The 17,488-nt window shown below is 50.8% G+C and overlaps 1 protein-coding gene across 1 annotated transcript in view; it reads left to right on the top strand.

Annotated features, from left to right (window-relative positions):
- The window catches only part of LOC142251856 (uncharacterized), an 82,429-nt gene extending 67,083 nt beyond the window's left edge, over positions 1-15,346 (top strand). The window contains exon 7 of the mRNA XM_075324904.1: positions 15,176-15,346. Coding sequence (XP_075181019.1) covers positions 15,176-15,346 — 171 coding nt within the window. The remainder of the gene's footprint in view (positions 1-15,175) is intronic.
- Positions 15,347-17,488: the final 2,142 nt, after the last annotated feature.

Below are 17,488 nucleotides of genomic sequence, written 5' to 3' on the forward strand. Positions count from 1 at the left end.
TATTTTGACCCTAAAGACCCGGCCACTTTTTGCAATTTTGACCCGTGTCACTTTATGAGGTTATAACTGGAACGCTTCAACGGATCCCGGTGATTCTGAGATTGTTTTTTCGTGACATATTGGGCTTCATGTTAGTGGTAAATTTAGGCCGATATGTTTTGTGTTTCTTTGTGAAAAAAAACTAATTCCGCAAAAATGTTGTAATTTTCAAACTTTTAATTTTTATGCTCTAAAACTAACTAGATATATGACACAAAATAATTAATAAATAACATTTCTTCAGCGCTCTATTGGGAGACCCAGACGATTGGGGTATAGCTACTGCCCTCTGGAGGCCACACAAAGCACTACATTAAAAGTGCAAGGCCCCTCCCCCTCTGGCTATACCCCCCCCGTGGTATCACGGGTTCTCCAGTTTTAGCTTTGTGTGCGAAGGAGGTCAGACATTCCATGCATAGCTCCACAGATTTTAGTCAGCAGTAGCTGCTGACTGTTTCGGATGGAAGAAAAGAGGACACATATAGTGTCCCCAGCATGCTCCCTTCTCACCCCTGGATGGTGTTGTAAGGTTGAGGTACCTATTGCTGGTACAGGGCTGGAGCCTGACATGCTGTTTTCCTTCCACATCCCCTGGTAGGGCTCTGTGGAAGTGGGATCCTGCCGGCCTCTCAGCTCTGACGCCGGGCTCCATCCACAGACCCATTAGAACCTGATGGAGACGGAGCAGGAGTACGATCAGGGACAGGCCCTGCATCATACAGGTACTCTGTGTCCCCGGCAGGCACAGACACACTCCGGGCTGGCTGGGTGTTGTAGTGCGCCGGGGACCGCAACGTGGAGTTGGTGTCCCTACAGATTACTGGGGGATTGTTTGTGTTTGGGAACGCAGCGCCGACCCCCTCTGGACCGGGCGGCGCTGCTGTGACTTGTGGTGCGCCGGGGATCCGCCGTCCGCGCTTTTACGGCGGCGGCGGTTATAAATTTAGTCCCCGGCTTTTTGGGCCTAGGACGCCGGCAGCTCCGTTTCGTTCCCGCCCCCACCCTGTCATTCAGGGTAGGGGAGAGACGCTGTTCGCTAGCAGCGACGAGGGCTGGAGCCTGATTTACATGCTCCAGCCCTCACACTATGCACAGAGGGAAGCAGGCTTCCCGCTCTTGGCCAGGAACGCCCAGGGCCCGCCCCCCTTCCTCTCTCGAGACGCCGGCAGCCATTACATGCATGCCTGGCTGGAGGAAGGACGCAAGGCTCTGGGAGACCTGGACTAGGGGCTATCTGGCGACCACACACCCGCTTTTTAAGCGGGCGGTAAGCGATTTTTCTGTGCTGGTCCCTCTAGTGCCTCACTGTGTATCAGTGTACTGGGTACAGATATATAGATATTGTATTTCTTGCACTGTGAGGTGCGCTTCTGGCTGCATCTCCCAGATCACTCTGTGGAAGCAGCAACATGTCATCCTCAAAACGCAAGGCGGCCAAGGCAAAAAGGGCTGTGTATACTGCGTGTGCTGCATGTGGGGCTAATCTACCAGCAGGCTCCGATGACCCCCATTGTGTGCAATGCTCCGACCCGGTGCTGCTTCGCCAGCCGGAGTCGGGAGAGGTAGCGACCCAGGCTGAGACGCTTGTAAGTTCTGCCCCGGTGACAGGGACGGACTTTGCAGTTTTTGCAGATAACATGTCTGTATCTATGGCAAAAATCCTTGAAACCTTGCAATCTATGCATGGGGCTCAGTCCCTGGGCACGGCGAGGCCTCTGTCCTCAGGTCCCCCTTACTTGGAATGTATCCAGCCCACAGGGGGGTCCCCGGCTTCACAGGCCGAGGATTATGACTCAGATGATGGCCCCAGCCTCCCTAAGCGAGCTCGCTGGGAAAGACCCTCGACGTCTTCACACTGCTCAGGGTCTCAGCGCAATCAGTCTCCCTGTGATGTGTCTGATGAGAGTGATCAGGAATCCACTCCTGGAACCCCTCTCAACCTGGATACCCCGGATGGGGATGCCATGGTAAACGACCTTATCTCAGCCATCAATAGGCTGTTGGATATTTCTCCCCCAGCCCCTTCAGCAGAAGAGGCGGCTGCGGAGCAGGAAAAGTTTCGTTTCCTTTATCCCAAGCGTAAATTGAGTGCTTTGTTAGATCACTCTGACTTCAGAGAATCAATCCAGAAGCACGACGCTCACCCAGAAAGGCGTTTCTCTAAACGATCTAAAGATACGCGTTTCCCTTTCCCCCCTGAGGTGGTCAAGCGCTGGACACAGTGTCCAAAGGTAGACCCCCCGATTTCCAAACTTGCAGCTAGATCCATAGTTGCAGTGGAGGATGGCGCTTCACTTAAAGATGCCAATGACAGACAGATGGACCTTTGGTTAAAATCTGTCTATGAAGCTATCGGCGCGTCGTTTGCTCCGGCATTCGCAGCCGTATGGGCACTCCAGGCTATTTCAGCTGGCTTAGCAAAAGTGGATGCTATCATGCATCCAGCAGTGCCGCAAGTGGCGCACCTTACCACGCAGATGTCGGCGTTTGCGTCTTACGCTATCAATGCGGTCCTAGAATCTACCAGTCGCACCTCAATGGCGTCCGCCAATTCGGTAGTTTTGCGCAGAGCCTTGTGGTTAAAGGACTGGAAAGCAGATGCTGGTTCCAAAAAATGTTTAACCAGTTTGCCTTTGTCTAGAGATAGACTGTTTGGCGAGCCATTGGCTGACATCATTAAGCAGTCCAAGGGTAAAGACTCCTCTTTACCACAACCCAGAACATCCAAACCTCAGCAGAAAAAGTGGCAGCAGAGGTTTCAGTCCTTTCGAGGTTCGGGCAAGACACCATTTACCTCGTCCAAAGGGACTCAGAGGACGCAAAGAAACTCAGATTCGTGGCGGACTCACACACGCCCCAAGAAAGCAAATGGAGGTACCGCTTCCAAAGCGGCTACCTCATGACTTCCAGCCCCCCCCCTCCGCATCGCCGGTCGGGGGCAGGCTCTCCCGCTTTTCCGGCATTTGGATGTCACAGGTCAAAGACCGGTGGGTGACGGACATTTTGTCTCGCGGGTACAGAATCGAGTTCAATTCTCGTCCTCCAGCTCGGTTCTTCAGAACCTCCCCACGTCCAGACCGAGCAGATGCTCTGCTGCAGGCGGTGGATTCCCTAAAAGCGGAAGGAGTGGTTATCCCAGTCCCTCCTCAGGAACAAGGGCAAGGGTTTTACTCCAATCTCTTTGTGGTTCCAAAAAAGGACGGCTCGTTCCGTCCTGTTCTGGACCTAAAACGGCTCAACAAACATGTGCACGCCAGGAGGTTCCGGATGGAAACCCTCCGCTCTGTCATTGCCTCAATGTCCAGAGGAGACTTCCTTGCCTCAATAGACATCAAAGATGCTTATCTCCACGTGCCAATTGCTACAGAACATCAACGTTTTCTACGTTTTGTGATAGGAGACGACCATTTTCAGTTCGTAGCTCTTCCATTTGGTCTGGCGACAGCCCCACGGGTCTTCACCAAGGTCATGGCGGCGGTGGTAGCAGTCTTGCACTCTCAGGGACACTCGGTGATCCCTTACCTAGACGACTTATTGGTCAAAGCTCCCTCTCAGGAGGCATGTCAGCACAGCCTGAATGCTACGCTGGAGACTCTACAGTCTTTCGGATGGATCATCAACTTTCCAAAGTCGATCCTATCACCGACTCAGTCACTAACGTATCTTGGCATGGAGTTTCATACTCTAGCAGCGATAGTGAAGCTTCCGCTGGACAAGCAGCGGTCACTACAGACAGGGGTGCAATCTCTTCTGCAGGGCCAGTTGCATCCCTTGCGGCGCCTCATGCATTTCCTAGGGAAGATGGTGGCAGCCATGGAAGCAGTTCCCTTTGCGCAGTTTCATCTGCGTCCACTTCAATGGGACATTCTCCGCCAATGGGACGGGAAGTCAACGTCCCTGGACAGGAAAGTCTCGCTTTCCCAGATGGCCAAAGACTCTCTACAATGGTGGCTCCTTCCCACCTCATTGTCTCAGGGAAGATCCTTCCTGCCCCCATCCTGGGCAGTTGTCACGACAGATGCGAGTCTGTCAGGGTGGGGAGCAGTATTTCTCCACCACAGGGCTCAGGGGACGTGGACTCCGCAGGAGTCCACCCTTCAGATCAATGTTCTGGAGATCAGAGCAGTGTATCTTGCTCTACTGGCCTTCCAACAGTGGCTGGAAGGAAAGCAGATCCGAATCCAATCGGACAACTCCACAGCGGTGGCATACATCAACCACCAAGGAGGGACGCGCAGTCGGCAAGCCTTCCAAGAAGTCCGGCGCATTCTAATGTGGGTGGAGGACAGAGCATCCACCATATCCGCGGTTCACATCCCAGGCGTAGAAAACTGGGAAGCAGACTTCCTCAGTCGCCAGGGCATGGACGCAGGGGAATGGTCCCTTCACCCGGACGTGTTTCAGGAAATCTGTCGCCGCTGGGGAGTGCCGGACGTCGACCTAATGGCATCCCGGCACAACAACAAGGTCCCGGCATTCATGGCGAGGTCGCGCGATCAAAGAGCTCTGGCGGCAGACGCCTTGGTTCAAGATTGGTCGCAGTTTCAGCTCCCATACGTGTTTCCGCCTCTGGCGCTCTTGCCCAGAGTGCTACGCAAGATCAGATCCGAGTGCAGCCGCGTCATACTCGTCGCTCCAGACTGGCCGAGGAGGTCGTGGTATCCGGATCTGTGGCATCTCACGATCGGTCGACCGTGGTCACTGCCAGACCGACCAGACTTACTGTCCCAAGGGCCGTTTTTCCATCAGAATTCTGCGGCCCTGAACCTGACTGTGTGGCCATTGAGTCCTGGATCCTAGCATCTGCTGGATTATCTCAGGGAGTCGTTGCCACCATGAGACAAGCTAGAAAGTCGAATTCGGCTAAGATCTACCACAGAACGTGGAAGATTTTCTTGTCCTGGTGCTCTGCTCAGGGAGTGTCTCCCTGGCCATTTGCATTGCCCAAGTTTCTTTCCTTCCTGCAATCGGGGTTAGAAAAGGGCTTGTCGCTCAGCTCCCTTAAAGGGCAAGTTTCGGCACTATCCGTGTTTTTTCAGAAGCGTCTAGCACGTCTTCCTAAGGTGCGCACGTTCCTGCAGGGGGTCTGTCATATTGTGCCCCCGTACAAGCGACCGTTAGATCCATGGGATCTGAACAGAGTACTAGTTGCTCTCCAGAAGCCGCCCTTCGAGCCTCTGAAGGAAGTTTCCTTTTCTCGGCTGTCGCAGAAAGTGGCGTTTCTTGTTGCGATCACATCGCTTCGGCGAGTGTCTGAGCTAGCAGCTCTGTCATCTAAGGCTCCCTTCCTGGTGTTCCACCAGGACAAGGTTGTGCTGCGCCCCATTCCGGAGTTTCTTCCTAAGGTCGTATCCTCTTTTCATCTTAATCAGGATATATCCTTGCCTTCTTTTTGCCCTCATCCGGTTCACCGGTATGAAAAGGCCTTACGTTTGCTAGATCTGGTGAGAGCACTCAGAATCTACATTTCCCGCACGGCGCCCATACGCCGTGCCGATGCACTTTTCGTCCTTGTCGCTGGTCCGCGCAAGGGGTTGCAGGCTTCTAAAGCCACCCTGGCTCGATGGATCAAAGAACCAATTCTAGAGGCCTACCGTTCTGCGGGGCTTCCGGTTCCTTCAGGGCTAAAAGCCCACTCCACCAGAGCCGTGGGTGCGTCCTGGGCTTTACGTCACCAGGCTTCGGCTCAACAGGTGTGCCAGGCGGCTACCTGGTCCAGTCTGCACACTTTCACCAAGCATTATCAGGTGCATACCTATGCTTCGGCGGATGCCAGCTTAGGTAGAAGAGTCCTGCAGGCGGCAGTGACACCCCCGTAGGGGAGGGCTGTTTTGCAGCTCTAACATGAGGTATTTATTTACCCACCCAGGGACAGCTTTTGGACGTCCCAATCGTCTGGGTCTCCCAATAGAGCGCTGAAGAAGAAGGGAATTTTGTTACTTACCGTAAATTCCTTTTCTTCTAGCTCTTATTGGGAGACCCAGCACCCGCCCTGTTGTCCTTCGGGATGTTTTTTTGTTGTTTGCGGGTACACATGTTGTTCATGTTGAACGGTTTTTCAGTTCTCCGATGTTATTCGGAGTTAATTTGTTTAAACCAGTTATTGGCTTCCTCCTTCTTGCTTTGGCACTAAAACTGGAGAACCCGTGATACCACGGGGGGGGTATAGCCAGAGGGGGAGGGGCCTTGCACTTTTAATGTAGTGCTTTGTGTGGCCTCCAGAGGGCAGTAGCTATACCCCAATCGTCTGGGTCTCCCAATAAGAGCTAGAAGAAAAGGAATTTACGGTAAGTAACAAAATTCCCTTCTTCCCACATGTCTACTTTACATCAGAACAATTTTGGGGGGGAAAAAAAAAAATTTGAGGAAGTTATAGGGGTTCAAAGTTTATGAGCAATTTCTCATTTTTACAACAAAATTGGGGAGTGGGAGGTGAGATTGAGGATAGTTACCTTACAGGATGGATCTAGGCAGCAGGATCACAGGAGATGAAGGAGGCAGCAGATCGGGGAGGGTGAGAGGTGGGGGAGGGAGCGCAGATCACGGGGATGACAGGTGAGGGAGCACAGATCATGGGGGTGATAGGTGAGGGAGCACAGATCACGGGGGGTGACAGGTGAGGGAGCACAGATCATGGGGGTGAGAGCGGACAGTAGATCACGGGAGTGACAGGTGACGGAGCACAGATCACGGGGGTGATAGGTGAGGGAGCACAGATCACGGGGGTGACAGGTGAGGGAGCACAGATCACGGGGGGTGACAGGTGAGGGAGCACAGATCATGGGGGTGAGAGCGGACAGTAGATCACGGGAGTGACAGGTGACGGAGCACAGATCACGGGGGTGATAGGTGAGGGAGCACAGATCACGGGGGTGACAGGTGAGGGAGCACAGATCATGGGGGTGAGAGGTGGGGGGAGAGCGGACAGCAGATCACGGGGGTGACAGGTGAGGGAGCACACATCATGGGGGGTGACAGGTGAGGGAGCACACATCACGGGGGTGACAGGTGGGGGTGCGGGCAGCAGATCGGGGAGAGGAGTGGCAGATGGAGGAGGGCGGTGGCGGGATCGGGAGGCTTTTGCCGGTTTGATACAGTACAATGGCAGCGCAGCAACTTCCGGGTCCCATGCTCTGGTCACATAACAGCATGGGACCGGAGCTTGTCGCCCTGCCATTGCACTGTATACACTCACTGTAATGGCGTGCTCAGGGCCGAGAAGTGAAGCTGAGGGGGGCGGTCACCGGCAACAGGTCCACAGTGATTGGAGAGATCGGTCACAAGGCCGGTCTCTCCAATCAGAGCTGCTGGAGCAGGGGGAGGGTGATCCAGCTGAGGTCTCCCAACTCCAGCCAATGGTCAGGGCTACAGCTGCACTGATCAGGGATGGATTTCAATGTTTCAGCCACTTTCAATGGTTGAAACATTACAGTGGCTGTGATTAACTGAGTGGCGTTCGTCAGCCAATCACAGCCTCCGTAGGTCCGGGGAGGAGGCACCACCCCTTCTGAGGTCAGGCACAGGTCCCCTCCTTCTCGAATCTGCGGTTTGTGTGAACCGATCGCAGTCACCGGGGCTCTGGTGCTGCGATTTCGCCATGACGGATAGATCCGTCATGGGCCTTTAAGTACCAGGGCACCATGACGGATCCATCCGTCCAAGGTCGTGAAGGGGTTAAAGGGAACCTGTCACGTGAAATAAAATGCTATTGACTTGCTTATATGGGGTTAATCTACAGGTTAATAGCGCGTGGTACCTGCCACGCGCTTTCACATCTAACTTGAGGCCAGGAGGAAATTAACTTCAGTCACGGGGGAGGATGGGGGGACTGGCAGTCACTGTTCTGTTTCCTGAGAGGCAACTGTTTCCCACCACCCGCCCCTCCGCACTGGCTGACAACTGCTCATCATTGGAACTGGCAGTCAGGGAACACAGTTACAGTCTCCATACACGGAACGGAGGCTGAAGCCGCAGCGGCGCCACCCTTGTGAATGAAACCTGAACGCTGCTGTGAGGATTGAAGTCCAATGTTCAGGATCCAAGTGCTATTATCCTGCAGATTTACCCCAGATCTGCAGAGTAATGGCTTTTCTTCAGCGCTCTATTGGGAGACCCAGACAATTGGGTGTATAGCTACTGCCTCCGGAGGTCACACAAAGTATTACACTAAAAAGTGTAAGGCCCCTCCCCTTCTGGCTATACACCCCCCGTGGGATCACGGGCTTACTCAGTTTTAGCTTTGTGTGCGAAGGAGGTCATACATCCACGCATAGCTCCACATTGTATAGTCAGCAGTAGCTGCTGACTATCTCGGATGGAAGAAAAGAGGACACATATAGTGTCCCCAGCATGCTCCCTTCTCACCAGATGGTGTTGCAAGGTTGAGGTACCTATTGCTGGTACAGAGGCCGGAGCCCCACATGCTGTTTTCCTTCCACATCCCCTTGGAGGGCCCTGTGGAAGTGGGATCTGTCGGCCTCCAAGCCCGGAGGCCGGGCTCCATCCACAGACCCAGAAGAACCTGATGGATGTGGAGCACGAGTACTATCAGGGACAAGGCCCTGCATCGGTCAGGTACTCGGTGTCTCCGGCAAGCACAGCACGCTCCGGGCTTGCTGGGCGTTATAGTGCGCCGGGGACATTAGTGATGGGCTTATGTTGCTGCAGCCATGGCTGAGCGACGGGTCATGTTTAGGAACTTGCGCCGACCGCTCATACGGCGGCGGCGCTGATGTGACTTGTAGTGCGCCGGGGACTTGGCGCCGACCGCGCTTTTACGGCGGGGGCGCCTGTAACTTTAGTCCCCGGCTTCTGAGGCCTGGCACCGCTTCGTTCCCGCCCCCAGCCCTGCCAGTCAGAGGAGGGGCGGGACGCTGTACAGATCTCAGCGCAGGGAGCTGGAGTCTGCTTTGCATTCTCCAGCCCCCTCTCACTGAACACAGTGAGATGCCGGGTTCCCGCTCTTGGCTGGGGCTCGCCCACGGCCCGCCCCTCTGCACAGGACGTGGAAGAGAAGCCGGCAGCCATTATGGTTTCCACTCTGGGAGAACGGAACCAGGCACAGGTTTTTGAGCGACCTCATACTCGCGCTGGGCGGGCGATAGGCAGTACTGGTCCCACTAATACTGAAGTGGGCTTTTGAACTGTGTGCGGATATGCGATGCAGCACTGTACTGTCGCTATTCTGGGCATACTCTCCTAGATGGCTAGACAAGTGTTCAATGATTAGTCTGCAGTGTTTGTTGGCAGATTTGGCAACAGCAAAGTGCCAAGGCACAAGCTTTCATTGCCGCTTCGTTTGCAGGTGCTGCAATTGGGTTTATTGTCATGCTATACATGCACTATATGTCGTTTTTCTTGGCTAATGCACCTAGTTAAACAGACAATAGCAGCAGTAAGGCAAGGCTGCCAAGGCACAGGCTCTCAATGCTGCTTGATTTGCTTGTACTGCAGTGTTTTTCTGTCATGCTTGTCTGCTATACATTTCCTGTATGTCGCTATCCTTGCCTCATGCTCCTAGTTAACTAGACAACAGCAGCAGTAGAGCAGTGGTGCCAAGGCACCAGCTTGCAAGGCTGCTGCATTTGCATGTGCTGGCAGTGTTTACTGTCATGTTTGTATGCGATACATTCACTGTATGTCGCTATCCTTGTCTCATACTCCTAGATATATAGACAATAGCAGCAGAAGGCCTAATGTGCTAAGCCACAAGTTTCAATGCTGCGTGTACTACATGTGCTGAAGTGTTTACTTGTACTTCAGGCTTGTATGCTATACATTCACTGTATGTCGCTATCCTTGTCTCATACTCCTAGATATATAGACAATAGCAGCAGAAGAGCTAATGTGCCAAGCCACAAGTTTTCAATGCTGCGGGTACTACAGGTGCTGAAGTGTTTACTTGTACTTCGTGCTTGAATGCTATACATTCACTGTATGTCGCTATCCTTGTCTCAAGCTCCTGGATAAATAGACAACAGCAGCAGAAGAGCTAATGTGCCAAGCCACAAGTTTTCAATGCTGCGTGTACTACATGAGCTGAAGTGTTTATTTGTACTTCATGCTTGTATGATTATTTACTGTACGGTCGCTATCCTAGGCTATGCACTTAGATAGCTAGACAACAACAGCAGAAAAAGAAAAGGCCAATGAGGACTTTATATGTTGCTTGTACTGCATGTAATACGAGTCTAGGACCCCAGTGCGGGCAATTGCTTGACCGGGGTTTTCGGCTATATGTGGTTAAAAGAACCACCTGTGCTTCCTGTCCAGAGACAGGGACGAAATTGCAGTTTCTTTCCGCTGTTATATTGGCTGTGACTATGGCTGACATCTTACAGTCTGGCAGCCCACGCAGACCTTGGGCAATATAGTTGCAATGCCCCTGGCCACCATGATTTGAGGAGCAGCTCAAGGCTCCAGGGTGGTTTTCACGCGTCCCAGGGGGCAGGCTCCGACACGGACGTCAGTTCAAGAGGGCCTAAGCAGGCTCGCTGGGAATAGCCCTCGACTCCATCAGTGAAAGAGTCAGCTTCACAGCAGGGGAGATCTCTTTTCTAATATCGCAAGCAATTGCGTACTCGTCTGGCCCTCTGATCCTAGAGATGCAGTCCAGAAACGCAACGCTTTTCACGATAAGCGTTCTCCGACCGTATTAATGAGACACTCTCCTCCCTGATTGGACAAGCGCTAGCCCAGGTCCAAATGTGGATCTCCCGATCTCCAGGCTTGCAGCTGGATCTATAGTTGTAGTGGTGGATGGGGCTTCACGTCAAAATGCCATTGACAGATAGATAGGTTCTGGCCGCAATCTGTCTATGAAGCTATCGGCAGGTCGGTTGCTCCGGCAGTCGCAGCCGTGAAGGCACTCCAAGCTATTTCAGATAGTGTTGCGCAGAGGGACGCTGTCACCGGTACATCTCGGTCTCAGCAGCGTCTGTAATCTCGCAATCGCCGCATGGCGAACCATGCTGTTAAGGCTGTCCGAGACTCTACGAGCCGGACGGCGGTGGCATCGGCCATCTCCGTATTTTTTACGCAGAGCCTAGTGGTTAACAGATTGGATCAGATGCTTCTTCCAACAAAGTGCTTAACCAGGTTGCCTTTATCTAGTGATAGTCTGTTGGTAAGGGTTGAATGAATTCATTCAACTGTCCAAAACGACTCAAAAGGCCCAGAAGGGCATAGATTCCTAGCAGGCTCAAGTACGCCCGGGGAAGGCAGCCGGAGGAATCGCTACCAAAGCGTTTTTTTCTCATAATTTTCAGCCTTCTCACTCCGCAACCGCGGGGAGCAGACTCCCCCGCTTTAGCGACATTTACCTACCACAGGTCAAAGGCCGGTGAGAGAGAGTCAGTTTGTCTCAAACTACCTCTCCGACCGAGCCGAGGCTCTTCTGCAGGCAGGACGAGTGGTAATCCCTGTTCCTCTTCAGGAACCAGTTACGCCTTTTGCTTCGACCTGGTCGTGGTGCCAAGATAGGACGGCTCCTTCCGTCCCGTTCTGGAATTTAAACTGCTTAACAAGCACGTGACAACCAGGCGGTTCCGGAGGGAATCACTCCGCTCCGTCATTGCCTCACTGTCTCAAAGAGTTTTTCCTAACATCCATAGACATTAGGATGCTTATCTCCACGTGCCGATTGCTCCAAGGCACCGGCGTTGGCTACGGGCATATTTCGTTTTGTAGCCCTACCCTTCGGCTGGCGACAGCCCCACGGGTTTTTCACCAAGTTCATGGCAGCAGTGGGAGCAGTCCCGCGCTCTTACGGTCACTCTGTGATCCCTTTCTTGGACAATCTACTTGTCAAGGCACTCTCTTTTAGAAGCATGCCAACACAACCTGAACATGGCGCTGGACCCTTCCCAGAGTTTCGGGGAGGTCTTTGACTTCTTCTAAGTTGAACCCAATCGCTGGCATATCTTGGCATAGAGTTTTCACACTCTCTCAGTGATAGTGAATTCCGCTGGACAAACAGCGTTCACTACAGACGAGGGTGCAGTCTCTCCTTCAAGGAGGCGCCTCATCCAGAGGCGAGCCTTTTCACGCAGTTTCATCTGCGTCCGCATCATTAGAAGATTCTTCGCTAAGGGGAAGGAAGTCGATGTTCCTACACAGTAACGTCCCCCTTTCACAGACGGTCAAAGACCGTCTTCAGAGGAGTCCACTCTTCAACTCAGTGGTCTAGAGCTCTGGGCAGTGTATCTTGCACTGCAAGCTTTCCTGCAGTGGCTGGTATGCAATCAGAACCGAATTCAGTCGGACTATCCACAGCGGTGGCGTACACATTCCGGACGTACAACACTAGGAAGCAAGTCTTCCTCAGTCGCGAGGACGTGGACGCAGGGGAATGGGACCTGCTCCCGTTTGGCTTCAAGAAATCGGTAGCCGCGGGATGAGGACGGACGTCGACATCATGGCGTCTCGGCAACTACAAGGTCTCGATTTTCATGGCGGGAGCTCTGGCGACAGGCGCCTTGGCTCAAGATTGGTCGCAGTTCCAGCTTCCGATTGCTGCCGCACTATTCTCGTCGCCCCAGACTGGCCGAGGAGGTTGTGGTACCGAGATCTGTGGCATCTCACCGTCAGTCGACTGTGAGCATTACGTCAGGGTCACAATGAGACGGGCTCGCCAGCCGCGGTTTGCCAAGATATTCCACAACTCGTGGAAGATATTCTTATCTTGGTGTTTTGCTCAGGGAGTGTATCCCTGGCCATCGGCTTTGCCTACTTTGCCTGCCCTCCTGCACTCTGGTCGGGAAAACGGTTGGTCGCTCGGTTCCCTTTAAGGGCAAGTCTCGGCACTATCCGTGTTGTTTCAGAAGCGTCTAGCACGTCTTCCTAACGTGCGCACGTTGCTACAGGGAGTGTCATATTGTGCCCCCGTACGAGCGGCCGTTAGATCCATGGGATCTGAACGAGGTACTCGTTGCTCTCCAGAAGCCGCCTTTCGAGCCTCTGATGGGAGTTTCCCCTTTCTCGCCTGTCACAGAAAGTGGCTTTTCTAGGGCGATCACGTTTCTTCGGCGAGTGTATGAGCTGGCAGCTCTGTCATATCAGGCTCCCTTCCTGGTGTTTCACCAGGACTAGGTAGTGTTGCGCTCCATTCAGGAGTTTCTCCCTAAGGTAGTATCCGCGTTTCAGCTTAATCAGGATATATCATTACCTTCATTTTGTCCTCATCCGACTCACCGGTTTGAAACGGGTTTACATTTGTTAGATCTGGTCAGAGGACTCAGAATCTACTTTTCCCGCACGGCGCCTATGCGCCGATCTGATGCACTGTTTGTCCTTGTCGCTGGTACGCGCAAGGGATTGCAGGCTTCTAAAGCCAACATGGCTCGATGGCTCAAAGAACCAATTCTTGAAGCCTACCGTTCTGCTGAGCTTCCGGTTCCATCAGGGCTGAAGGCCCATTCAACCAGAGCCGTGGGTGTGTCCTGGGCATTACGCCACCAGGCTACGGCTCAACAGGTGTGCCAGGCAGCTACCTGGTCGAGTCTGCACATTTTCACCAAACATTATCAGGTGCATACCTATGCTTCGGCGGATGCCGGCCTAGGTAGAAGAGTACTGCAGGCGGCAGTGGCCTCCCCGTAGGGGAGCGCTGTCTTGCAGCCCTATCAAGAGGTATTTATTTACCCACCCAGGGACAGCTTTTGAACGTCCCAATTGTCTGGGTCTCCCAATAGAGCGCTGAAGAAGAAGGGAATTTTGTACTTACCGTAAATTCCTTTTCTTCTAGCTCTTATTGGGAGACCCAGCACCCGCCCTGTTGTCCTTCGGGATTCTTGGTTTGTTGCGGGTACACATGTTATTCATGTTGAACGGTTTGCAGTTCTCCGATGTTATTCGGAGTGAATTTGTTTAAACCAGTTATTGGCTTTCCTCCTTCTTGCTTTGGCACTAAAACTGAGTAAGCCCGTGATCCCACGGGGGGTGTATAGCCAGAAGGGGAGGGGCCTTACACTTTTTAGTGTAATACTTTGTGTGACCTCCGGAGGCAGTAGCTATACACCCAATTGTCTGGGTCTCCCAATAAGAGCTAGAAGAAAAGGAATTTACGGTAAGTACAAAATTCCCTTCTTTCCACATAACGGGTTCCCTTGAAGGTTTCCTGCAACTTGGGTTAAAAAAACAATAAAAATACAAATTTGGTATTCTAGTAATCGCACTGACACATTGACTCATGTAGCCGGCCATTATAACTGTAGAGTTAAAAAAATGGCAGATTTTTATTTTCATAATTTTATTTCTTGGATTTTTTTTTCTTCAGTACAATAAATGGTAGAGTGAATGGTGTCATTCAAAATTATAACCCGTCCCACATAAAAAGAAGCCTTCCTATGGCTATGTTGAAGGAAAAATAAAAAAAGTTATATTGCCCCTCCTTTTCTTTCAAGAGTCATAACCGCAACAAATAAAATCTGTTCTGAAATGGTAATTTCAACAACCTTTGCATAAATCCAAAATAACAGTGTATATGGAAAGCTTTGTAATATAACCACTAGACACTCAACCGTGAAACTGTAGCACAAAAAAGAAAAGTCTTGGATTTATGGAAATTGCAGGATAGATAGACCTGTTACAATGTAGAGGTTTAGCACCACCTGCTTACTGAAAACTCCACTCAAGTAACAATGATACTGAAGCATTCAGGATAGGACTATGAAGTGGTGCGCTGCAACAAGCAAAGTTCCATACAACATCAGAAGAAAAGAAGCAGCCGCACTCACCAGTAATGTCCAAGTGTCCTTTATTGAAGATCCATAAAATCACCGGGGAACGGGGTGCAGGTAAGGTTGGAGCGGGGTACATCGAGACGACGTCCGTTTCACAAGTGTCAAACTGCAGTTCAACCTTTTGTGCCCCCCTATTTTCCCATGGATTGTATGTTTTTGAGCAGGGCCCTCATTCCTACTGTATCTGCTGAACTATGTGCTATTTTGTTTTTGTCTGTACAAGCCCCCACCTGATTGTAAAGTGCTATGGAATTTGTTGGCGCTATAAAAATCAACTTATTATTATTATAATGGCCTGAAATAGTGTTTTTGCTGCACATACACTGGACATGTCATTATTAGCAGTCACGTCTATGGCAGATATTTTAACTCTCATACATTTCCTCTCTCCGCAGTCTGCCGAGGCCTTCCTTGCACGGCTGTTTGAAGACTCCAACTTATGCAGCATCCATGCTAAACGAATAACAATTATTCCAAAGGACATGGAGCTTGCCCGAAAAATCCGTGGCTGCAGCTTGCCCGAAAAATCCGTGGCTTCCAGGATGGGCTGGGATAAAACATCATAAACCAGAAGTTTATGTACACTAACTAAAAAGACACATCTGCAGGTTTTTCTCATGATCTGACATGAAATCAGAAAAAAACCTTTCCCATTTTCGGTCTATTAGGAACCAAAATTATTTATATTTGCCAGAATAATGACAGTTTTAAGGCTTTTTTTTCTTTTTTTTTACTTTCTGCAAAGTCAAAAGTTTACATACATTTCATTAGTATGACTTGAGTCAAACGTTTTGGATATCTTTCCACAAGTTTCTCACAATAGTTGGTAGGAATTTGGGCATATTCCTCCTGACAGAACTGGTGTAACTGAGCCATGTTTGTAGCTCACCTTGCTCGCACCGGCCTTTAGCTTTGCCCATAAATTTTCAATAGGATTGATCTGACCAAAGCACGTTTATCTCTGGTACAAAGATCCCAACACCTTCCTGAGCGGTATGGTGGCTGGACATTCCCATCTTGTTTGTACTTGTGTATAATTGTTTGTACAGATGAACGAGGCCCCTTCAGGTATCTGGAAATTGCACCCAAGGATTATTCAGACTTGTGCAGATTCTCTTTCTGACATCTTGGCCGATTCCTTTTTGACTTTCCCATGATGCTACACAAAGAAGCAGTGTGTTACAGGTGTGCATTAAAATACATCCAAAGGTGTGTCTCAAACTCACATGTTGCCAATAAACCTATTAGAAGCTTCCAAAGACATGACACCATCATATGGGCTGTCCCATTTTGTTTAAAAGCATAGTACTCTTAGAGTATGTAAACTTTTGACTTTGCAGAATTTATATATAAATGCCTTTTAAACCTCTTTCATTATTCTGGCATTTGGCAAATATAAATAATTTTGACCTAAAATAAGAGGTTTATTCTGAATTTCATGTCAGTGAGAAAAAACTGCAGATGTGTCTTTTTTTAGATAGTGTATACTGTGTAGTAAACTTCTGGTTTAAACTGTATTAAGGTCTTATGTTATTTTATGCAACTTGTTAAAAAAAACATTTGTTAACAGAAAAGCCTAAGTCTGAGGTTATGCCAGCTCTGTCCTAGAGACAAAAGGGGGCACTAAAGCCGGTGTTTCCAGTGTTTAAAATGTGTTTATTGTCAGTAGCAATGAGGAGTTATAGTTTGTTGGCCTCTTATACCCGTTGGAAAGTTGTTTCTTCATAAAAAATTATTTTTTTTATAATTTAATGCTCTCGTTGAGTTTTTTTATATTGATAAAAATAAAGATGTTTTATCACTTTGCAATTTTGTTGTTGGACTTCTCTCTTTCGACACAGCTGTGATTAACTCGAGCTTAGCTGCATTGTCCAGTGGAGCAGCAGGTAGTCTGAAATCCACCTACTGAGCGATTTCAGGCTTTTGCTCTTTCCATCCCTTATGCTTTACACTGCCTCTTTGCTTTTTCAGATTCTGTTTATTGAGGTCAGTAGCTGCAGAGCTGATTTTGGTTGCAGTAGAGATTATGTTTATACAATACAACAAATTTCTTCAGCGCTCTATTGGGAGACCCAGACGATTGGGGTATAGCTACTGCCCTCCGGAGGCCACACAAAGCACTACACTAAAAAGTGCAAGGCCCCTCCCCTTCTGGCTATACCCCCCCGTGGTGTCACGGGTTCTCCAGTTTTCAAGCTTTGTGCGAAGGAGGTCAGACATCCACGCATAGCTCCACAGATTTTAGTCAGCAGTAGCTGCTGACTATTTCGGATGGAAGAAAAGAGGGCCCATATAGGGCCCCCAGCATGCTCCCTTCTCACCCGTTGATGGTGTTGTAAGGTTGAGGTACCTATTGCTGGTACGGCGGCTGGAGCCCACATGCTGTTTTCCTTCCCCATCCCCCTGAGGGGCTCTGGGTGAAGTGGGATCCTGCCGGCCTCAAACCTCTGACGCCGGGCTCCATCCACAGACCCATTTGAACCTGCTGGATACGGAGCTGGAGTACCGTTCAGGGACATGGCCCTGCACCATTAACAGGTACTCTGTGTCCCCGGACACACAGGCACAGCACACTCCAGACTTGCTGGGTGTGCTAGTGCGCCGGGGACAGTAAGGGGTTACAGTCACTGCAGCCTTGCTGAGTGACTTTGTGTTTTGGGAACTACCGCGCCGGACGCTCCGGGAGCGGCGGCGCGGCTGGGACTTGT

Source organism: Anomaloglossus baeobatrachus, chromosome 9 (assembly GCF_048569485.1).
Source record: "Anomaloglossus baeobatrachus isolate aAnoBae1 chromosome 9, aAnoBae1.hap1, whole genome shotgun sequence".
NCBI lineage: Eukaryota > Metazoa > Chordata > Amphibia > Anura > Aromobatidae > Anomaloglossus > Anomaloglossus baeobatrachus.